The sequence below is a fragment of the Toxorhynchites rutilus genome, chromosome 2, assembly GCF_029784135.1.
Source record: "Toxorhynchites rutilus septentrionalis strain SRP chromosome 2, ASM2978413v1, whole genome shotgun sequence".
Taxonomy (NCBI): Eukaryota; Metazoa; Arthropoda; class Insecta; order Diptera; family Culicidae; genus Toxorhynchites; species Toxorhynchites rutilus.
Window position 1 is genome coordinate 187352897 of NC_073745.1, and position 25668 is coordinate 187378564.

The window sequence follows — 25668 nt, forward strand, 5'->3', positions numbered from 1 at the left end:
ACTCGCGGTCGACTCGAGTTTAGAAGGGTGACATATTTTCTTCAGGAAAAGGAGGGGATATGAGGATATATTGACAATGATCACACTCACACACTCAATCACACTCATCACACTCAATTCTTAAACCTATCTTATATCTAATATGTATTTACATTTCATCTTATTCTTAAGAAGGGATCCGATCACTCACAAAGGAAAAGGAAAAGGAAAAACTAAGGGTATAAGGACAATCACACACGAAGATCGATAGCTTTAAGGAATACATATATTTGGAACATGTAATCAAGGTCTAACCGAGCCAACACGTCTCTTACCGGCACCATGGGCTGCCTTCCTCGGGCCCGAAGGGTGTCTTCTAAATTCGATCTGGCGACAAGATACAGCTCGCACGACCAAACAACGTGCTCGATGTCGTGGTAACCTTGGCCACAAACACAAAGATTGTTGTCGGCAAGATTAATACGAAAGAGTAGCGCATCTAACGAACAGTGATTGGACATGAGTCGGGAGAAGGTGCGAATAAAGTCCCGACTCAAGTCCAGACTTTTGAACCATGGTTTGAGGCTAACCTTAGGGATAATCGAGTGGAGCCACCGGCCCAATTCATCTTCGTTCCATTTGCGTTGCCAGTTAACTATGGTATTTTTGCGGACTAAAGAATAAAATTCATTGAAGGCGATTTGACGCTGATAAATATCGCCTTCAAAACTCATCAGATGTCCCATATGAAAATTATGCTTCTGACCGACGCTACTGACCAGTTTCTGTTTAAATAATTATATCAAACCTCATGTCCCGTATATCAAATTACACGAGAATGGGAAGGATAAGAGGAATAAACTTCAGAATTCCATATGGAAGTAGCTCAGATTATACTGATCATGAGATGGATAAATTCGAGTTTATTCTGAGATATAGAAGATATTATTATTCATCAAAATTGTAGAAACGGTTCTTGAAAAATGATTCTAACGTTGACCTATACTAAATTCTTCTCACTCTTCAAACGAGTAAGACAGAGCTGAGAACAAGAATATGCGAGATATCGATCATTAAACTCATGATAGTCATGCTTTATCTCTAGAGTAATTTATAGAAAGAGTAAATAAAACTACATTCCCATATGTTCAACAACTACATTATTCAAGAGCAACCAAGTATTCCTCCTCATCTTTGAAACAGCGTTTGATTCAGCAAACTAACGCACCGAGCAAATGATTCATGGAATGAGTCCGAATAGTTGGCATTGAAATACCGAATAATCGAGGTATAATCGCAAACTTGTCATTCTAAAACATACGTACAATTGAATGGAATATTGGGCCTGATCACGAACATCACTGCCACGTACGCTAGCACGTCACGTACACTTCACTTAATCTTTTTGTGTCTATCATCATTGTCACGGACAGTTGCGTGTAAAAATGAACTCCGTGAAGTGAAAGTGTTCATTCTTGTTTATAAGAATCATGTTGGTTGCATAATGTCGGGTGTTTGAATGTTGTGTCGGTTGCATAATTTAGGACGTTTCAACGTTATGCAGGTAAAATCAATACAGCGTATGAGATAATATTCCATTTAATTAATCGTATGTTTTAGAATGACAAGTTTGCGATTATACCTCGATGATTAGTTTGCTGAATCAAATGTTAGCTCAAAGATGAGGAGGAATACTTGGTGGGTCGGGAATAATGTAGTTGTTGAACATATAGGAATGTAATTTTACGCTAGAGATAAAACATGACTATTATGTTTAATAATCGAAATCTCGCACACTCTTGTACTTAGCTCTGTCTTACTCGTTTGAATAGTGAGAAATATTTAGAATCATTTTTTTATTAACCGTTTCTACATTTCTGATGAATAATAATATCTTCTATATTTCAGAACAAATCCGAATTTATCCACCTCACGATCAGTATAATCTGAGCTACTCCCATATGGGATTCTGAAGTTTAATCCTCTTATCCTTCCATTCTCGTGTAATTTGATACACGGGACATAAGGTTTGATTTAATTATTTAAACAGAAACTGGTCAGCACTTTTTTAATATTCTTTCATCCAAAGTATGTCTTCAAAACAATACCGTTGAAAATATCTATAACGTAAAAAGTTATAACTATCGTCCTGATTCTGGTCTGGTCCGCCAATTGTGAATGTTTGAATTACAAAAACTAACTCTGCAATGTGGGAAAACCTTTACAGTTATTATTTTATATTCAAAATATCAACAAATCAATGTTATACATAATCAATCATATTTGGGCCGTATTTGGGCCAGTGGCCTCCATTGCCATTTTATGGTATTGCATCTCTCTCTTAGTCTAATCCTAAAAATAGAAACAAAAAATTTCTGTTTATTCAGGACAATCGGAAGTAGACCTTCGCCATGTTTCAATGGGCCTGCGGGAGCTACATTTTTAATTCTTAATTACATCCCATAGCGCATTTACAAATTTGCGTCCTCTGGATATGTCAGAATTTCGTTCCAAAAAGGCCACCAGGCAGGTAAATTGCTGTTTGTTCATCTTTTGTTTCTTAAACAAGACAAGACAATATTCAAAATGTTAACATAAAAGCTAAATAAATACGAAATTAAACTGATTCCAATCCTCGTGACTAGCTTCCACACAAGTGACAAATGTACCGGTTTTTCTCCGTGACATGACAGTATCGTGATACTCATAATAACAAGGTTGTCACGACAGATGAATTCTTCTGGATTCTACACACACGGTGACAGCCGTAATAAGGTTGTATACAATTCACTTCGTTTTCATCGTGAAGTGACGTTCGTGATCAGGCTCATTATCTCATACACTTATTAATTTTACCTGCATAACGTTCAAACGCCCGAAATTATGCAACCAACATAAAGTTGAAACGCCCGAAACTATGCAGCTAACATGTCTCTTATAAACGGGAATTAACTCTTTCATTTCACGGAGTTGATTTTTTACACGTGACAATGATGATAGACACAAAAAGATTAAGTGAAGTGTATGTGACGTGAAAGCGTTTGTGACAGTGGTATTCGTGATCAGGCCCTATATCTTTGGTCATAACTGCGGGGTCATGGTCGATTACAGGTTCGAGCTTGTCGAGAGGCATCTGATAACGCCTTGTTGTTATCCAATTCTCCAATTGTTACCAATATATGCTGACCATGGAATTTCCAAATCTCCCATAATATTATAATACTATTTCGTATCCAACACTGAGAAGAAAATGTGTCTGGATTATAGGGAAGGTCTTATTCGATCTACTTGTTTCAACTTGGGTTATAAGCAATCGAATTAAGTCACTTTATTCATTATATCTTCCAGGGTATGCAATCGAAGGAGATTACAAAAGTGAAATGTTTGGAGAATGGCTCATGTGATGGGAACAATGCTTGAATGAGGCTGAGGCTGAGATTCTACTTGTTTCTTGTTTTAGTCTTGATATAAGCAAGAATGTTTAGAGGTGCGATTCCACTAAGGCAATAATAAACAACATGTAGTATGGTACTTGACACTTTCAAGCACGGCTCGGCAAAGTCATATTCAATTGAGAATAGCCAGGAGACTATGAAGACTATGAAATCGGTTTTTGCTTTCTAACAAAGCTCTGTCTCATTCCAGTCTTCACAGTCAAATGGACTTCATGATAAGGACTGTATCAAAAAGTCTTTAGCAACATCTTTTCGTGAATATAAATAAAACACGATTATTATTTCAACTTTTGTTTTTGGTTTATTGAAGATCAGTTCAATGTGAAAAAATAGTGTGGCTGGCATAAGTCAAAACATTATGCTCTTTAGAACGAACGCACTTTTAACGAGATACATTTCATCAAATTTTACCCAGTAGCTGTTGTCCATTTCCTGGATGCTGCTTTCCAATTTATTCTGAATTTCTCCATGGTTTGGGAAACTGTTCCCTCCTTCTTGATGATTCTTTTCACAATCGCCCAGTAACGTTCAATCGGTCGGATCTCTGGACAATTTAGTGGATTGATGTTTTTCTCGATGAAATGGAATTGTCTGAGAGCCACTGTAATACTGGCTTAACGTAATGTGCAGATGCCAAATATGGCCAAAAGAGAGGGGGAGACTGATACTTTTTATAGAGGGGCAGCAAACATTTCTTCAAGCTCTCATCTTCTTGAATTTAAGCATTGATTGTATCTTTTGTGAAGAAAATAGGAAACCGAAGATCACATGTACAAATAGCTTGCCATGTTAGAACCTTCTCTCCAACTTTCCCCAGCGCAATCGTTCTTTCAGCATCGTCCACCTTTTCCTCCTCCGCCGATTTCGTGTTGAATTGCGGCCCTTGAAGCTTTCTTGAATCCTGTTTGACGTATGAATTGATGTTGTCCGTATGGTTGATGTTGTCCAGTAGCCGGTTATACAGTTTTCGTGCCCGTGTTTAGGCTCGAGATTGTTGTTCTGCGGTTTTATTAGGTATCTTCCGCTTTCTACCGGTTCTAGGCATATCATTCAAGGAGAAATCGTTGTCATACTTGTGGAAAATATTTTTCACACTTGTGTTAAACCGTTTTGCGATTTGGTTGAAGGTAGCACACTTTTCAGTACACCAAGCGTGCAGAATTTTCTTTCTTATCTCAAGATCAATTTTAGTCATAACGAAAACGAACAACTTAAACGGAATAAATCGATTGCACAAACTTTTGTTGACTGTCATATTGAAATAATTTTTTGATTTTTTTCTTTGCATACCATTACATAAAAAAGCGGAGAGTAAAATACCTGGTATTCTATTTACGTTGTGCATGTATCGATATTTGAGTTCACGGTGGATAAACATTGGAGCCGTCCATTAATTGTGTGACTATTTTTTTGCATCGGAAATCAAGTTGCAAAACGAGATTCATGTCAGAGTCGAGTAGTGGTGGTGGATTGAAGTCAGGTTGAATGAAGAGGCATATTTGTATTTATTTGTTACGTTAATTATGATAACCATTTGCTAGAAAAGTTCATCAGTCATCCTCGCTCTTAACGTTCGTCAATTCATTTCTAGTCAACTCAAGCCATGTTGACGGCGAATGCCGAAATAGTCCTAGACGAAAAAAAGCGACTGAGAGGAGAGTCGATTTTCATGTTTCGCCTTCGAAAATATTGAGCCCTGCACTGTACTATACATGAACAGTAAAACCTATTTTTGTGCGAATTTTATTTGTGCGATTTTCTGTTCTTGTGCGGTTTTTTGTGCATTTTTTTTGTGCGGTGTATGAAAAGAAGCATATTTGACGAAGTTATCATCCATTTAGTTTTTTTCGATGATTTATATGCATTTCAGTGCGAAAAAGCATATTCGCGTCTCAATTATCCACTTCTGAAATCATTCCCCTATTCTCATCAAATGCTGTAAGTTTTTCTAAGTTTTTGCATGACATGATTTCTAACAGCAACACGTTTCGATATGCAACTAAAAGCTGCAACTTTAAAGCTGCTGGTGAAGTTTTGCACGATTTTTTTATGCGACTTTTCTTGTGCGGTCCCTATCCCCCGCTCAAAAAAAAAAAGGTTTGCCTGTATTGCCTTTGTTGTTTTTTAATTGTTAATTGTGCTGATGGAAGAAATATTGAATCGCCTGTGGCCGAAAAATCGTATGTAGGGGTTTTTGGGGCCAGGGATGGTTCTAAGATGGTTCGAGACCTCACCCCCTGTTTGAGGGGGGTCTGCCATACAAATTAAACAGAAATGTCTGCATAACTCGAGAACTAATTGAACAAATGAAGTCAAATTTGGCACATGAAGGTTTTAGTAGACAATAAATACTTCTATGGTAATGCAACACTCCTCCCTCATCTCTACGGGGGGCTGCCATACAAATGAAACACAAACTTCTGCATAACTCGAGCCCTAATCTAGCGGATGGAACAAAATTAAGCATGTGGAGGTTTCATAGGGCAATAAATGTTTCTATGGTGGTTCGATACTCCTCTCCCTCTCTAAGGGGGGCTGCCACGCAAAAGAAACACACATTCCTGCATGTCTCGACAGCTAATCGAGCAAATGAAGCCAAAATTGATATGTAAGGGTTTTTGAGTACGAGAAATGTTTCTTTGATGGTTTGACATACCTCCCTTCTCTGAAATGGAGGGGGGGGGGGCTGAAATAAAATAAATGAAAATGAATTTATATTATAATGATGAGTTTTGGTAGAAGTACTAGGACATTTATAGTGAAATAAAACTGCAAAGAGTCTATTAGAAGATCAATCAATGAATAGTTTTGCGATTGAATCCACGAACGTTCGCTTAGTGAGGAAACGTGACTGTTTGAAAGTATTCATATTCATTTTGGGTGGGACGAAGTTTGCCAGGTCAGCTAATAACCTATAAAACCACTGTAAATCATGAAAAATCCAATTTAATTCATATGTTTTGAAACATTTGAAGACTGACTTGATTTGACATAGGTGCGTTGAACTAGAGCATTCAAAAAGTGAACAAACCAAGATCATATTTTCGACTGGACAAACCAAAATCATTTACCCTACTCTTCACTTGATATTCACACAACTTCCAGGTTTCAGTCAAATCGTGTGGTACCCATTCTCTTTCTTCCAATTTTCCCTTTTTTCGTATGATTTGCAGATGCTCGTTAACACTTTTTGAGTCACCTTCAATATTTCCGACAGGTTTCAAATAGACTTCTCAACGAAACAATTTTTTTTGCTCCCATTTTGTTTTTCACATCAAAATCCATAATCGCAAGATAAAACCATCTTTAACAAGCTTTTAATACTTTTTCTTCTAAATAAAGAAGTACTATACCATTGCTGAAAATATGTTCTCATGTATATACATACAGCTTCTGTATCTGATATTTGGCGAAAATTCTGTAAAATACAGAATATTTCATATATGTGGCAACCCTGCATGTTGGTGGTAACAAATGTTCCCCCAACTTGCATGTGTTTGCAATGTCAATTCCCTCAGGTTCCTTGGTTTAGATGACTGTGTTGGGGAAACCGTAAATCGGGCCAATCAAACGTTTAGATAGTGCTTGAGATTTTACAGTTATTTAATTGTGTATCTTAGGAAAAATAACATTTCATTAACTGTGATAGATGCGTAGAAATATTAGGTTGGGGATAAAGTAATCCATTATTTTCTCGGAGGCTGACTTTAGTGATTAATATCTCGCGTAATATCGATCATACAATTTCAAGTTTAGGATCATTGTAAAGGTGACATTTTTTTTGCTGTTTTTTGTTTGTTCCATTCAAGTGAGTTACAATGAATGTCAACAAAGAGAACATACGGTACATTTTATACTTTTTCTTTAATATAGGCGAAAATGCAAGCCAGGCCGCTGAAATTGTAAATGGTGGCAATATTGCAACAGTAAAATACTTGCAATTTATTCTTTTTTTCAAAGTTTTTTTTTGTTGTTTTAATTTTTTTTTCATGTTCTTGAACATTTTTTCAATGTTATTTTTTTTAAGTGCAATACACTAAATTCATATCTTTACTGTGAAATAAAGGACCGTTTGAAGCTAGCGATTAATCAGAAACGCCCAGAATTGGCCAATAGAAGAGATGTTTTTCCATTAGGGCAACGCAAGACCACACAATTCCAAGAGCTTGATTGGGATGTTTTAATTCATCCACCATATAGTCCGGACCTGGCACCAAACGATTACCACCTTTTTCTCGTATTGCAATATTTCCAAAGCGATAAGAAATGCATTCGAAATCTATCATTTTTCCTGCATGTTCTGTGTTTAGGTTTTTATTTTATCCCCCCCCCCATACATTCCGGTTTTCACATCCGTTTCAAGAACATATCGTCGAAAATTCAACCTCTCTGATGAACTGAACGCGACACCACAAGATCAAATCATCATAAACGGCGCATGAAATTATCATATTAGTCAGCTATACAGTCAAACGCAAAATTAAGTATACACCTCATGCTGGTTTGTTATTTTTGAGTTTTTCGGGATTAAAAAGTAAATAATTGAATGCGACTTATATTCATCGTAAAATCGATCCATTTGTCTCTTTGTCTCTCATGTAGTGCAAACAATTAAAATTGTCACATTTCTACTTCATGTTTAAAATACAAACAAAAAATCTTCAAATAAGATGTGGCAAAATTGAGTTTACAGTTCAAGTTTTTCTTAAAAAGAAAATTGAAAGCAGTTCATAAATGTTAACAGATAACAATAATCAATCCCCTAGTATTCAGTTTGGCCCCCTTCTGTGACCAGCACTTCCTGCAAGCGCCGAGACGAGATTTCTGGTCACTGTAGACGGAAGTACCTGCCAGATCTCCGTAATCGTCGTTTTAAGTCCCGCTTCAGATGGTTCTTGATTTCCCACCATAGATACTCAATAGTGTTCAAGTCCGGTGATTGCGGAGGTATTTTGAGTTGATTGGGACATTATAGAGCAGGTATTTCCGCACGACGAGGTCAGTTTGCTTCGGGTAATTATTCTGTTGAAAGTAGTAACCACGAGGGAGGCACAATTTCTGAACGGGAGACTGGAGACAGGTTATGTTTCAGGAAGATCAATTAAGCCATCTTGTCCATCGCCGAATCGATAAACTCCATGGTTCTAGTTACAGAAGTCACCAATGTATCATACATCAACTGACTACCACCACCGTGTTTTACTGTGGGAACCAAATGCTGAACCTGGAGTATCGATACTGATTTCCTCTACACCATCTGTCTTACATGCGATTCAAAGAGATTGGTTTCCGGCTCATCCATATAAAAGACCTTGATCCAAAATTCCTTAGGCTTGTTTACATATGCCTTAACAAACTGTAGTCGTTTTTTTCATATTTACCTTCGAGATGGAATACTTTTCATGACCAACACGACCTCTCAGATTGCTCCTGTATGCTGCTCTACGGACAGTGTCAGCGCAGACAGGTTTTCCAATGATGCCGGCTACTACGGAAGTAAATCTAGGAATGTTTGTTTTAGGGTTCTTTGGCAATGTTAGCACAATTACTCGTTCATCTTCAGAAGATAGGATCCGTTTGCGTCCTCTACCCGGTAGATTTTCCATGGTTCCTACGTATTTCCACTTGTTTATGATTTTCTTTACTGCAGAGTGGCTTCTTCCGACAGCAGCTGCTATTTCCCACAATGTCTTTCCTCGGCAAGTCTTACTTATTATCATCGTTCGTGTAACAACATCTATTCCTTTCCTCTTACTTGCCATTTCGATTAAAAGCTGTTTCAAACATCAATGAAAAACAAAAAACGAACACTATCTAAGCAGTGGTTGACATTGTGATATTGGTTGGGTTCCATTCATCCGAAACACGTTTACCCGAAACACATTTACCCGAATGTAACTCATACCCGAATGACATTCGCCCTAATGTAGCAAATACTCTAAATCAACATATACCCGAATGCGACAAATACCTGAATGGATATTTAGCCGAATTCAACAAATACCCGAATGTGACGTTTACCCGAATGCTACATTTACCCGAATGGAATGTTTACCCGAATGAGAAGGAAATATTCCGACAAATCAGATTATGAGTTTCGTCGAATCTCCTGTTGATAAATAAGATTAAACCAAAACAACATGAAAAAGCAACAAAAATACGAAGTGGAATGAAAAATTGTCATGAGGAAATTTGAAAATGAAGACTTCGCCGGGTAATTTTGAAAACTTAGTGTAAGGACAATTGACATTGTATTGATCTTCAAGGCCCTGACATCATTCAAAAATGAGCATGGGTTATGAAATATTTCGAAAATAAAGCAGATGATTTTTCAACATAAAAAACATAAAGCATAAATGAAATGACTATGTGGAAAGAATTCATGAAAAAAATTATACTTACACAATTTTTATCATGAATTTATCATTTCGTGATGAATTTTATTCTGAGGTCAACGTAATGGGGGCGAAGTCCCCATTTAACGAGGATAAGGAACCGAGACGGCACCAAGCCGCTCAGATGACGCAATCCGAGTCGGCCGCCGACCCGTCGTCGGAAGAGGCGGCCTCTCGCAAGCAAACCTGTGTTCCTCCGATTGCCCGGTTTGTTTGAAACATAGGAGACGATCCCTTAGTTAGGTTCGACCGAGCGTTAGCGAGCGTCGGACGGCATACGTTTGCCTGGTGCATTACGGTCGGTGGCCAACTCAGATTGCATCACATTGTCGGCTTGAGGCCGCCTCGGTTCCTCATCCTCGTTAGATGGAGACTTCGCCCCCATTATCACTGTAATGGAATAAATAATTAATTTCAGAATAAATTTTATTACGAAACAATAAATTCATAACAAAAATTGCACTTCAGTGCAACAATACGTGTGTCAGCTTTCTTCTAAGTGAACGGGCTGTGTCATCCATATGAATAGATAAATTTTATAATACGTTATAAAACTGCATTCTTTCACTTTTTATTATTTTGAAGAGGATTTTTCCAACGACCCTATTTCTCAAATTAAATTGAAATGAACGTACAAAATGTCGCATTCGGGTATGTGTCAATTCGGGTAGCTGTCGCATTCAGGTATTTGTTACATTCGGGTGAGTGGAATTCTGGTGAATGTCTTTCGGGTAACTGTCTTTCAGGTGAGTGGATTTCGGGTAAATGTGACACAATCGTAACATTACACATTGACGAAAATAGTACGCTAATTTGCAATGATCTTACCTACAAGGTTTGTTTGTTTTTTAAAAATTTAAGGGTTTCGCAATGCCTAAAATTGAGATTCCTTCATCTTTTAGGGTAAAATAATTAGCCAAAAAACTTTTCGCAGATTTTTGAATGCGTGAGTAATTCATATGCATTAAATAAATCTATAAAAAAAATGTTGTACCAATAAATGGAAAGTATCGTCAAGTAGTATGTGTATACTTAATTTTGCGATTGACTGTATATCCAGAAGTTGAACAGCTGCTCGAATGTACGCAGAACGGCAACGAACCTTTGACAGCCGAATTCGTTGACATCCTGTTCGCGTGGTGTCACGGTTGTTGAATTTCAAATTTTTGTAATGATTTTTAAACAATCTAAAGAAACATTCTCAATGGCAACTGTGGCACACGCCAGTCTCTATGTGGGTGAAAATGATAAATTTTTCGATATATCGTCGTATAATTTTTTCACCAAAATTTGAACACTTACCAACATTTGACCAGTCATTGTTTTTTTCAGCTTCCATTATCTCCAATTGAATCGGAACAAACGGATTTTCTTTTGCAGTGTAAACCACTTTTTCGAGGTTAATTTTGCACTTTATTATCACCTTGTGCTACGCATTACAACCAAACTGTGATCTGCTGATAAGTATAACTACAGAAACAGTTGATCGAATAAACTAATTATAATATGCTGGCAACAGATTTTCACACCATATTCTAACTATTGGTTTTGTGCAAGAAATAACTTGTCATATCACTCATAGCCACCAATAGTAGTAATAGTAAGGATTCCATCGATATTTGGGATAGTAATAATAATATGGATAGTAATAAGTAAAAGCCGCCGACTCTGATTTCACCAAGTCATCTTTTCGTAGCTGTTGGGCTTCTTCCAGTAGTATAGGCTCAACATTTCGCTGATTTTTCACCTCCACATTAGCTGGTGTGTTGTAAACCTCCGGTGCTGAATTCACTCTTTCTTCTTTTTCGAGAACTTCTGTCTCAGACAACTGCGGCTGAGGGTATCCAAAAACTGCCGACAGGAAGCACGCCAACAGAACCAATCTCTGTGAGAAGAATTTATTTGAATGTAACTGTTTTTCAAATTAAAATTCTAAATTTTACCGTAACTTTAAACATTCCGACACTTTTTCGAGATATAAATCTAAACTTATCGATTGCTTGAATTCAAATGCAGTGTCACTTCCGTTTTGCGTCGGTTTATAAGCTTATCTTGTGCAATGCATTGTTCGACCAAAGCGATCAATGTTATAGCAATTATACGCTTTTGTAATGTGAACACGCAGGGCATTGTATGTGGGAGATGATAGTCAGGTACTTTAAGTGACTCGTGTTCTGGAAAATTATTTCTTATGTAAAACTACAAAACAGCGATAGATTAATTAATTCGAAAATATCACTCATTACACATAACAATTTAACTCAAGAAATACCGCTAAGCTCATAACATAATTTCATATGCTCCTACCTCCCGGCCCAAGGTGCGGAACGATGAGGTCACCATGACCTCGGTGTTTTGTCTTCAGCTTCCGCTGCACTCTACGAACGCGCTGTATTTTCGAGCGGCCGGAGCCTAGCTTCCGCATTTCTTTAGAAGGTAAAGGATGTTGTAAATGCCAGATCGGCTATGTCCGGCGAACACGAAGTGCCTCACTTCCTCAATCATCTGATAAGGACGTCGAAGCGTTTTCTTAGAAAAACATAATTAACTTTAGTGTGTTTCTCTCCATCCCTCTCCGAATTTAGTCAATTTTTTAATGCATGCGTTATGACTATAGGTGTAGTTCAAGATTTTTTATTGTATGTAGTAATAAGTATTTTTTTCAAAGACTCTTCAATATCATGTACCGTTTTGTCTCAAACTCCGAACACTCATTTTGTAAATTGTAAATTTACTGAACTTTAATGTTATAAACAAAACAATAAACAATGAATATTGGAAAGCTATGACATTCTTTGTGGTAGAGGCTTCATTTTAACATCATTTACAGGTATAGATGCAGCTTACAATTCATAATACTAAGCATTTGCAAAAACAGTGACTGTTAAAAGCAATGATAAAATATTCCGTAAATTTCGTAAAAAACAAGCATCGTGAATTTTTCAGTTTTTGTAGTTATTTTAACTATTTTGTTTGCTCTTTTCATGTTAAGTGCTACAAAAGGTAATAATCAAATCTAAACGGATAAAAAATTATCATTTATGCTAGAATCTTCGTTAACATTAAGATAGTGTTCGGGATTTGGATAGCAGATGTTTGACGACACTATTTTTTATAAATATAGCAATAATTCACAAATTGGGGTACAAGGACAGTCCAATTCTGGAACATATAAAAAGATCTAACACCATTTGTAAATGAATGTTTGTAAGCTCTTCCCTCGCATAACGTAGGTCAAGGCCCAGTCAGGTTCAAAACCAGGTTCCTGATGTAACAAGCCGGACTCGATCATATACAATTTTGGACTACATTATATGCAGTTTGAAAAAAAGGTTTTATATTTTAAATATGACTTATTCCAAGAAAAACATGTCATATTTCAACGTTATGGTGAATGTTAATTGGATAATTGTGATAGCTTTTCGAAGTCTTGAGACGGAATGAAAATGAATATAGGAGTAATTTATAGGCCATCGCATGCAGATTTAGCTGAAAGCATCAATTTGCTAAACAGATTATTAGAATCCTACGATGGGCCGGTGTGTGTAGGTGATTTTAATATAAATTTGCCTAATGCATTATCGCAACAGTACAAATCAATGATCATGTTCAACGCTTTTCTTTCTTTCTAAAGATGACAAAAGTAATTTCACTTACAGTAATGTAGATCCATGTGACTATGAATACTGAGCAGAATGAATATGAGCAGTTTCAGTTAGTTTGAGAGGCATCGAAAATATCACGTGTTCTGATTCGGATACTGAGTATCTGAAGTAAGACTTTGATAGCGTGTTGATCGATTTAGGAGAATCAATAGCTCAAGTTACCAATTTGGTTGAGTTTGGCAGTCTAGTAACTAATATTTTGAGAAACAACGTGCAGCGAATGAAGATCAAATCAAATAATTGTCCCAAGTTTCCATGGATTGATCAAACTGTTCTGAATCATATTCGTGTAAGAGAACAACTGTATCGAAGAACAGTAGAGTGGCCCAACAACACACAAATTTAATTAGATTAGAGAAACAAAAGCTATACTATCAAAATTGAATTGATGACAATAGTCATGATATTAGAAAAGTATGAAGCATCATGAATGGAATTGATTTTAAAAAAAAAATCCAAGAATTTGAAGAATGCTGTAATTAATTGCAATATAATAATGCAGTAATAACTAATAGTACAGATATACAGGGTCTTTCAGATTAAACGCTCACGCTAAAAACAATCAAATAGCTTCTTATAACTTTTTTTCACTCCGTCGATGGTAACACTGCCATTCCCCTCTTCGAGATGATAATATTCGGCTACTCGTTCAGTTTGATTGGATGGTTTTTAATGTCAAGATGTACAATTTACAAGAACGTGTATTTTCAGTGAAGTCGTATTACTCGAGCAACCAAAGCCTTAATGAAACTATGTCCTCTTATGGTAGGAATTGCAACATTTCTCGATTACTTACCGGGGGTATGTGAAGGGCCGTTGTTTTGTTAAAAAGCCACAAAATTTGGAGGAACTTAAAGAAGAAATAATTCTGATCTTCAACAGCATCGAAGTCATAATGTTAGAGTTTTGAATGAAGAATTTTTTTTCACCGTTTAAAACGCGTTATCAAAAAAGAGGTGGTCACATCGAAAATGTCCTCAAACAAGAATTTTTTCTCGTTTTTTTAAATAAAAATCGGTTCAATTTTGTAGAAGTTATTGAAATTTGTTGCGTGAGCGTTTAATTTGTATGTAATATCGTAATGAACTCCGTAGCAATTTGTTGAATAATTTTGTAACTCAAGAACAAATATTCAAGCGATCCTTCTGACTCCAGCTACTGCAATTGAAATTGATAATTTCATACGCGATATGAAAAGTTCCGTCCACATTTCTGATACATAATGCTGATATAATTGGATGCTTCAATTGTCAAATCGATTAACTCCATAAAACAAGATGTTGAGAAAAATGCTAAAATATTATATGTTTTATTATTATTTATTATTCAATGGCTAAAAAGATTTTTTTAGTGGTGTTAATACTTATTATTAAAAAAATTTGTTTTGAATATATACATTCAGGGGCTAATCAAGTGCTTTGATACTAAAATTTAATTATATTCAAAAAATTGAGTTAATCGATTTGGCAAGTGAAACATTCAATTGTTCCAAAGTTAACAACACTTTTAAATTTATTAATGGAAGGAGGTGAATTTTCCGATGACTTGAAAAAGGCCAGGGTAAGACTAATTAATAAGAAAGGGAGCAAAAATCTAGCTGAAAATTACAGATTAATTTCAATTCTCGCTTCCTTCTCGAAGCCTTTTGAAAGGGTTACAGGGTAACTTCGATATAACGTACATTTTACTTTCAAAATTGTACGTTGTATCGAATTGTACGTTATATCGAAGCATAATAAAGAACTCATAAACGTAGATTATATTACTTTATTGTGTTGCTGTTTAAGTAAGGTTAATGAGAGATTCAACTAGAAGACGAAGCTAATGTTTCTCATGATGTTTCCCTTCGTACTGTAAATTAAAATTTGTTTCATTTAGAATCTGGAATCATAAAACAGTTGTACTTCGGGATTGGTTAAGAGTACAAATCAAGCCTAAGTATCAAAATACAGATAATTTATTGTTCTTTCAGAAAAAACTATATTCAAAAAAATATTCCTAAGGACTTTGAAAATGTGTACGTTTCCCTGTATACACAATAGGCTAGTAAGCTTTTTTACAATTAATAATCTTATAAATAAAAATCAATTTGGTTTCCAATCTCTATCAAAAACTTCTAGTGCGGTGGTTAGCCTAATAAACAATATCCAATCAAGTATTGATCAAAGAAGAACTTGTTCAGCTATTTTTGTTGGCACATCCAATGCATTTGACTGTGTTCCACACGATATTGAAACTCAACTGAAACTCAACAGATACGGAGTACGAGGGAAATTAGGAAATTAGGGAATGATCAAATAGAAAGAGTTAATTCGATCACTTAACGATCGCTTAACAATACAGCAGAATCTAAAATGGAATATTCACGTTGATAAGATCCACGGGAAAATAACTAAATTCCTTGGAATGTTTAGAATTTTATGCTCCCATTTAGGCAAGGAAGTATCTTTACTCTGCTCATGTTCATTCGCAGATCACGTATCTAAATATCATTAGCATATGCTCTCTGCTTATGTCGTTAACAAAATAGCTGTAGTACTCAATAAATTCAAGCGAATTATTTTTTTGGGAACAATACAGTAACCCAGATTTAAGCACAATAGATTTGTATAGAAAAATTATTTCATGTTGAATTTTAAACCGATTAAATACAGTTCTGTTTTTCTATAATGTAAAAAATAAAATACCCTCGTTGGGTGTGAGAATGGGTCAAAAAAGGAAGTTTTCGAATTTTTTGTTTGATAACTATCGTAAATTAGACGTACAAATGAAACACAAATTACAGAGGGCACACAAATACAAACTTCTGCATAACTCGAGAACTAATCACACACAATTTGTGATGTAAGGGTTTTTGGGTATGAGAAATGTTTCTACGATGGTATGACACTCCTTCCTCCTCTGGAATGGCGAGGGAGTCCCATAAAAATATTACACATATTTCAACCAAAAATATTCCAACCAAACATGAAAATTGAAAATTTTCGGAAAACTCTGAAGAGAAAAGGGAAAAATCGGAAAATTAAATTCCCATATGTTCTACAATAACATAGTGACAAGTGCTGTTAGTCCATTTAATGTTTGCGCTAGCCAAATTGATCATTGTTCGAAACTGGAAATGGATTTCAATGTGATGAAACGCACTCGTATATCTTCTTCTATCTATACCAATAAAAAAAGTATCGCCGAGTGTGTTGATAAGAGTCGAACTCGAGGAAGGAATTGTCCGATTTAAGGCTGTCTTTATTCTATAATATTTTCTGTAAAAAACATTTATTCCATGTAACCCATGTAACGGGGAAACATATTATTTGCAAGTGGTTGAAAAATCTTAAACGAGAATTGTGTCTGAAAATTTTGTCTGATATTATAATGATGAGTTTTGTTAAAAATCCTAGGAATTTTATAGTAAAAGGTAATTTCAACGGGGTCGATTAGAAGATCAATCAATGAACAGTTCTGCGACTGAACCCATGAACTTGCTCATAGTAAGAAAACGTGAATGTTTGAAGGTATTGATAACAAAAAACAAATTTTGAGCGGGACGAAGTTTGCCGGGTCTGCTAGTTGTATATATAAGAGAACTGAAGATATTCATATATATTTTAAAAATAGTATAGGAAAACTATTGTACTGATTATATGCAGGGCTTTTTATACCTAAAATGTAATATGGATAATGTATTTCCTCTGTGGCTTTTCCCCCATCGAAAAGACACAAATAAATAAATAAATAAATAAAAATTCAAAAAATAAGTACAATTGGGTAAAAATCGTGAATTTTGAAGATTCTAATTGAAGGCTCACTAGGATTTTTTTTAAATGGTATTGCAGCGGAATTAGAAAATATAGAAGTTAGATGTTGGTTGGTTGACGACTGGACTAAGCGTACCATCGGTACTTCGCGTATAGTAGGCATAAAATAGACTCCATTCGTGGTCTTTAGCTTCCTGTCCAATAACTCCCATCCCTACCTCCCCACTGGGGCTGGGGTACGAATAGCCATAGTGTAGATCGGGTAACCAACACCGGTGGGATCTTGGTCGTATACTGACAGAGAAGGGGGCCTATCCGAGCATCTGTTCACCATGGGGGTGCGGCTCAAAACAGCGTCTGTTCCCCATGTCAGGGACGGCTGAGCACTGTCTTCGTGTCAGCGGGGACTCTAAAAAGAGCTGTGCACGTCGGCGAAATAGGGTGTTGGTGCAGGCCCTGCAAGCCATTCTTACAAAAATGGCACAGGAAAATTCACAAAGGAGTTAGATGTCGAGGAACAAATTATAGAGGGTTTAGAGAATTTCGCGATTTCTTTTTTTGATTGGAACTGCTATGCAACCATTTCATGCCAAACCGATATAGTGGTTCTCAGATTTTCATGAAAAGTAGTGTTTGTTCCTTATCGCGAAATATTAGAGTAGTATTATTTTAATTTTTTCATAAGGGTGCCCATTTTCATTTTCAGTGGTCTGAAAAAAACAAATGTTTCCCCTTTTTCCAGAAATTACTTTAAAAAAATCCAGAACATCATCTAAATCGGTCCAGTAGTTAAAAAGTTAAGATTTTATTGTAGTCAAATGAAAAAAGCTTAATTGTATCCAAAAACCAAATTAATTTCGCGGAAAGGTACCATGTTGAATAATGAAACACTGTTTAATGGCCACAAAAGCTTAAGTGTTCGGAATTTGCAACTGCAACTGCAACTGAATATTTGTCACATACAACCACGACTCTTATGTGTTTCGTATATTGCTTCTTATGAACGAATTTCGACATCTAAAATTTCATCTTCCACCTGTACAAAGCTATTCTCCGCTGATAAGAGGTGAGTTCTAAAACGTGCCGAACTCAAAGCCGGTTTTATACGCTGTGAACTCCATGTGAATCACATTTCAACTTTCGCAACTTCTGTTCTATACTAGTAGTTTTTTCTTCATGAAAAGCTCTAGCTATGTGCTCACAAGAAAGTGTGACTCGCCGTGGGCAGTTGTTTAGAATATATCGAACATCAAAAACCAGGACGAACATTCTTAATGTCGTTGCACATAGGGTTGTCGATTTTCGCAATTGTATTGCTCCAATCAAATTTTGGGTTTTCATTCGCAGATGCTTGAAATCAAATCGATTTGATGGAATCAACTGTCCAAAGTAAACATAGAAAAATGTACGATTAGAACCCTATTCGTCGATTCGCAAAAAACATGTTTTTCCAGTTTTGGATATAAAGGCTCAACTTAGATGAAAATAGATCGGGTTCGCACGCCTTTTTCCAAAAGTTCATCTTTTAAGATCAAACTGAATTTATTCTAAACATTCGTGTTCTTAATCGACTCCAGATGGCCCGTGGATCATCAGAATGCTATATATAAAGCTTTCATATTCTCCTTAGAACTTTAGTATTGAAATCATCATTGACTGGGATAGGATTCGATCCGAGAAGCCTCCAACTCCAACCAAGCAGAAACAAAATGTTCAAGGTATTTTGGAAAATCCATTTGTTAGTTATATAGAGCAGACCATTATCTACTATTTTTCAGTTCGTTTGCCTTTTCGCTCTTGTTGCTGCGGTAGTCGCTAATCCGATTGGATTTGATGGCGGCTTCGACTTCAACTCGAATATCGGAGGCATCGGTGGTTTGGAAAATTTTGGAAGCGTAAACACTTTCGGAGGCTTCGGTGATTTCGGATCTTTCGGTGTTCAACCACAGCTCTCCCAGCCGATTTCATACTCGCAGTCAATTGGTTTCGGTCAGTCTGGTTTCCTCAGTGCCGACGAACCCGTGCGTGCTATCGATCTTGGCGATCATGAAGTCACTTCACAAGGTGAGGAAGGCACTGCTCGTGGAGGAATCGAATCTCTTCCAGGTAATTTCGCTAAGCTGTATTTGAGGTTGTTTGTTTTTTCAGATCATTAAATTTTATTCAAATTTTTACAGTGCAAGATGGCGCTGAGGCGTACCAGTCCCAACAAAACTATTAATTTTGTTTCTAATATGAAGGATTGATAGTTCAATAAGTAATACTCGTCATACAATGCATAATTTTTGAGTATCATTTTATGTCTTTTTAGACCCAAAGCACAAATTGAGAGAGCGCAACATTGACTTACATACGTTAGCTCCACGATGCATTGCTCATCAAAAACTCTTAAGAATAAGCACCTAAAGTATTAAGATGAAGTGTACATAATAAAATAAATATTTACAAATGAATGAATGTTTCCTTTCGAATTATGTTTCAACTACAGAATAAAACATACAAAAAAACCATAACCCTTCCACTACGATTGTATTTATATGTATTCGAAGTGAGATATGTATCGCAATTCACTACCTTATTGTGAAGACAACTCGAGCATGTGCAGTAATACTTTTGAATCGCTTTTAATCCGGACACTTTTTCATTACATTCAATATCATACCAAAACCATGACATTTGTTGCATGTTGAATTCATGTGACTGATAGCTACTGTTGTATCAATTTAGTGTAGTGTCAAACATAATACCTAGCTGTTGATTAAAAAATGTCAAAAATCTAAATAAATATTTGTGTTCACAAACCCATGTCCGAAATAAAAATGTAAACTATTAAATATATGATTGAAAGAGTTGCATAAGAAGATGTTAGATGCCCTAGTATAGAGTATGGAGTATGAAGCAAAGACCGCAAAACTCTTCGATATACAGGACGGACTCGATTATATACAGTCTCTGAACTCTTCTCACTGTAAATAATCGAATCCTGTGCATAATAATAATTTTGTTTTATATACATATTATTTTTAATTTTTGATTAATTCCCTTGAAAGTCAGAAAACAACTTACTCACATAAAAATTACATGTATACGGAATCTTTCAGAGTGTGACAGAAGATCATATTTGATAAAAAATTCTCCTACGTATATGCTCGAGTTTCAACAATGACAGTGTTATTCGACTTCTTTTTTGTTTCATGTTCTGATGGCTTAAACTTCCATTTGAAAGTCGAGAAAATTTAGTACAGAGTACAGTTAAAAAACCTTTAAATTGATGGATTTAGATAACATTTTTGAAGTGAAAAACTTAAACGACGGTGGTTGTTAAAGTGGTTACGTTAAAGTTAAAGTTACCAATATTACCCTAAACATGCATAATAATCTTGACTGGTTCCATCAATCAAATTAAAGCTCTCTAACCCCTCTACAATGTGTTCAACTAACTTCTGTATTTCTTAATTTCGTTGCAATGTCATTTTAAACACTTTCAAAAATATATATTCTTTTTTAAAACTGTATATAATTCAATCTGAAATTGTATATACAGGGCGGACTCAATTATATACAGTCTCGAATTTCTTGTCACTGTATATAATCGAGTCAAAATTTTTGTTGTTTCAATTCGTTTATTATGCATATATTTTCCGTTTATTGAATATAAAAAAGGAATTTAATTTTTGATTTATCCCCTTTAAAGTCAGAAAACACCTTTCTCATGTAAAAAAAAATATCCAGAATTTCTCAGGAGGAGGTGATAGACGATCATATTTGATGAAAAAAAATCTTCTACGCATATGTTCGAATTTCAACAATAACAGAGTTACAGAAGGTTTTTTTTGTTCCGGACTCTGTTGCTTCAAACTGATCCTACGTTGCAAAGAATGTTACGTAAGACAATCATGTTGCTTTCATTTGAAAGATGAGAAATTTTAGTACAGTATATAGTAGTGAAACATCTAAATCAGTGAATTTGAATAACATTTTGAAAGTGAAAACGTAAAGGTTAGAAATTTTTAATATGTTATTTTTAAATTCCTAAAAATTCATTTTAAACATTATGGTTTCTATCATCTAAATTAAAGCTTCTAAACCACTTTTCAATTTGATCTTTGACACCTATCTTCTATCTTTCTTAATTTCGCTGCTATATCGATAAAAACAATTCCTGGTGAAAATTCAAGCAAAATCATCAAAAATTAGGATTTTGTGCTGCTTTGCTTGCGATGTATTGCAATAAATGCTATAGCAAAACTGTACCCAAGCCTCGAACGTCCATTTCAAAATTATCGAGCACAATATGATATAATATAAAACATATTTCATATTAGCGACTCGAATTTTACTGCTCAACAAGACTGTTTAAATCTTTCCGCTTTCAACTGTATTTTCCGAGTGAGGTGGATTTGCATACGAACTTACTGAAATGTTTACCCTGAACTACAAAATATGAAATTAAAATTTTGTTTGATAAATAATCTAACAATCCAATTTAAAACCATCGTAGCCTGAAATGTTGCGTTTTTTATGAAAGCAACAATACCGGCATATTATTTTTGTTGTTTCATGGGGCTATCGTTTTTTTTCCATTCGTTAATTTGAGGACTTACCTTGCAGCACCGTTCACCTATCACTCGTTCGTTTTCTTTCCTCATATACATCGTTCACCGTGCACAGTTCGTTCTGAACTGGGTATACAGTTCATATGAACTGTTGCCCAGAAAAAAAGAACGACACTTCGTTCACTCTTTTTGGTGAACTAGTTCTTTTAATCTGTTCATGAACGGTTTGCCCATCTCTAGTAAACACTAGAGATGGGCAAACCGTTCACGAGCGGTACGAATAAACTAGTTCATCAAAAAGAGTGAAAAGAGTTTTTTTCAAAGAACGGTAGTTTTCCCCATGAACTGATTCCGAAATAATGGTTTGCAAGTGAACTGTTTGAGAGCGAACTGATTGAGAGTGAACTGTTTGTGAGTGAACTGTATGGAAAAGAAATGTTTGAGAACGAACTGATTGAGAGTGAACTGTTTGCGAGTGAACTGTATAGGAAAGAACTGTTTGTTTGCGGGCGAACTGTTTGCGAACGAACGAGTGCAGCTGAACTGATTTGCGCTGGACGGAATGGGTAAATATAACGAGAACGCTTGTAAGAAAAATAAAACGGTATTGTCAATTACGAGCATATTGCATGTAACGCAGGGTTTATTTTGTTGGTGTACACTCAATTTTGGGCTGAAAAATTATTTAGATTTTCGTAGTTTTAAAGGCAAAGCTATATGTTTTCAATTTCATGCATTATTTCAATTCCGCATAGCATTCATATACATACTTCCTGATTATCAGAAAAAAATCGGGGGGAAGCTGGGGTGATTCATGAATTAGGTAAACATAAAATCTATTAGTGAGGGCAAGTTGTGAAAAAAAAATCATTGCTTTCAATCTCTTTTTTGGCCTATTTCGTGCACGTGATTGTTTGTATGATTGATCGTTAGTAAAAATTGAAAAAAATCGCTGCTGGATTTTTTCTCTAAATGTAGCATTATAGAACATGATCATACATGGAACCTGTGTTTTGTCCTAACAGAAAATATGAAAAATTGTACATATTTTGTGCGCATCAAATTATTACACATACTATTGTCGGTCGATTAACATATTTTCCATACGGTTTGCGAATTTAAAGAAGAAGCACTAAATTTAAAAAATATAAATCCCATACGAATCAAAAAATCTCCTATCCAATCTAACGATATCAATGAATAGCTGTCTATTGATGTTAGGTTCCAGCTAACATTCTATGTTGTTTTCAATACCGCTGAATGAAAGAGCGAAAGAACGGTTCAAAAAAACCGGTTCACTTAGATGAACGGTCAGTGAGTGAACCGTTACTCAAAATGAACTGTTTTGCCCATCTCTAGTGAACACTACTGCTAGGAGCTGAAAGATAAGCAAAATCGAGGGTTCTGCTTGAAGGTAAATAAACACCAAATATGAGGATCGTAATTGCGATTGATTCGAAATATTTTGGATACGCAGGAACTTGTAATGGTTGTTATTTAATTTTTGATTTGTAGTGAAGTAAGTCTCAAATTTAATACGATAATTGGTTGATGTTCTTTGCATATTTAATTTCGAGGTCCTCTAAAAATCTTCATCAGAAAAAAAAATCCATTCAAGATTTTTTGCAGAATACCTTCATTCGCTATTAAAATATATTGAATCTAAACGGAAAATTTAATCATTGTTCATTATTTTTTTGTAAAAATGTGTTTATTTCTCCCAAAAATGTAGTCCATGCAGTTTTTATCAGTTTCGTATTCGCAAATAAAGATCCGAATATCCGGCTGTCGGATTTTCGGCCATCCGGTCTCGAAGTCTGCCGGATATAGAGTATCCGACCGTGTTTCTTTCAATCGATTATTCAATCAATCCAATTCTCATCGTCAACATTCTCTTTCGTTAGAAACACAGTAGTAAAAGCATTTACTTATGAGTACGGTATAGGGAGCTTAGAAGGGAACCTCGTTTATCAAATTATGTGGCGCAAAATATGTCTGCAAGGCCGTAATTATCGTAAGAGAAAGTCAATGAAGAGAATCGATCAAAGCAGATAGGACTTTTTCAAGAGTTAAGCAATAATTGACAATGAATAATTATAATGATTATGATAATTATAACAAATGATGAACCTTGTACAGAATTTATTGGAGTATTTAAAATTGCCAATATTGTTATGCACTTCACCCACACAGAACAAGATAGAAACATTCAAGTATTACATCTCAAAACATGAATTTTGCAGCTTTCAAATGACGTATATCCAATCTTCATGCGTTTGTTTTTCACGAAGTTATAACATTCCCAAAATCACTTGAAAATTTCTCTGTTCTTCCTCTGATCCTTTAATTTTTTTTCGAGTGTAGAATTACGGGAGAGTATTGCATACTACGAATAAGATTCAGAGGCATAGCTTTATATAACACGTTCGTCGCCCCGTCACTCAGGTATGGGTGACACTTTCCTCGTTCAAATCGAATAGGATTTTTATAACGAATTTAGTAGAACAGGCACCTAAATGTAACTATAGGATATGTAGAAAAATCATGAAATCATAACCACATTTCTATAATGTTTATACTATACCTTTGGTTATTTTCTAGTACGGATGGTTTGTACTGCAGTTTTTTGCGATATAACTTTGGCATGTGTTATTGTTGTCAATTCATTTTCAATTTAAAAAAAACATATTGCTAGATCATGTAAAAGTTGTCAACACACTTAGTTTGATGTTCGTTTAATAATTTATCTGCAAATTGGGTCCCGCAAGGAACTCAGAACGTCACTTTGGGCGACGAACGTGTTAAAAATTATTATTGAAGTGTTATTTGAATCTACTATTCTATTGAATCTACTGAAACTATTAACATTTCTCTATGTGACACCGACTATTATCATAATAGGTAAACTTATGACGAAACTCAAGGAACACTATTACCATAATGGGTACATGGAAGTGGCATTTTCAAACAAGTTTTTTATGCAATTTAGTCAATTAATCATCGAAATATCAGTGATAATCTTCAAAACAACTGCTAGGAAAAGTTTGCTTTTGTATAGTTTTGAACTAAAATAGAGTATTTATTCGCAAATTTCTGTAAGTTGGTGACATATTTCCTCCATAATTGGTACACTTACCCTAATGATTATTTTCTTCTGATGAAATATTTCAGCTTCACAGGCTCGACAGAAATATAAGCACGTATATCGTCTAAAAATCGCCTATTTGTAGGCTACCATTAGAGTCAATTTTCATAGTGATTGAATGAGAAATTCATTACGAACGCTACGATGAAACTTGAGACGCATGAGAATGATGATAGGGAGCAATTCCATGCCAAATCGACCGGCCGCTAACCCGACCCTCTCAGGTTTTCTTTAACTTAATAGGGGAAAAGCGGTTAAAATGAACACCCTAAGGAATATACCCATTTACTGCGTCCACATACTACTACAATTTCCGTATCAAACGGTTTTTATTATAAAAAATAAAAACAGCACATTTTCCATTAAAAGAAAATAAGATGTAAAATCCAGCATTTTTTTATCGTGCGGGTAAAATGATCACATGGTGGTGGTAAAATGAACAATGAACAATAAATCATTATTGAAATAGTAGGTACATGTGTGAATCAAGCTGAGTTTATTCACCTAGAGTAGTAATTAGAATCTACTCATACGTGCGAAAAAGTAATAAGAAACACATAACGCTTCACATATTGAGGTTTGGTTTTGGTCGAGGTGGCATATTTTTTCAGGGTCAGAGCCACAGAAGTGACCCCTTGAAAAGCAACATTTGATGACGTAGATAAGCTTTAGAAAACATGACATTGTTAGTCGTTTTCCGATGGTGGCTCATTTTGCC

General features: G+C 35.4%; 3 protein-coding genes across 3 annotated transcripts in view; 1 reads left to right on the forward strand and 2 right to left on the reverse strand.

Annotated features, from left to right (window-relative positions):
- Positions 1-22003, reverse strand: part of LOC129770118 (toll-like receptor 13) — a 77212-nt gene extending 55209 nt beyond the window's left edge. Inside the window, exon 1 of the mRNA XM_055772758.1 lies at positions 21854-22003. Within this exon, the coding sequence (XP_055628733.1) occupies positions 21854-21904 (51 nt within the window). The 5' untranslated portion in view covers positions 21905-22003. The remainder of the gene's footprint in view (positions 1-21853) is intronic.
- Positions 11220-11919, reverse strand: LOC129770121 (uncharacterized). The gene is made up of 2 exons (XM_055772763.1): positions 11773-11919; positions 11220-11714 (listed from the first exon to the last, which is right to left on the reverse strand). The coding sequence occupies exons 1-2, from the start codon at positions 11785-11787 to the stop codon at positions 11406-11408; spliced, it is 324 nt and encodes a 107-aa protein (XP_055628738.1). The 5' UTR covers positions 11788-11919; the 3' UTR covers positions 11220-11405.
- On the forward strand, positions 18906-19669 carry LOC129770120 (uncharacterized). The gene is made up of 4 exons (XM_055772762.1): positions 18906-18967; positions 19028-19355; positions 19427-19506; positions 19561-19669. The coding sequence occupies exons 1-3, from the start codon at positions 18959-18961 to the stop codon at positions 19468-19470; spliced, it is 381 nt and encodes a 126-aa protein (XP_055628737.1). The 5' UTR covers positions 18906-18958; the 3' UTR covers positions 19471-19506; positions 19561-19669.
- Positions 22004-25668: the final 3665 nt, after the last annotated feature.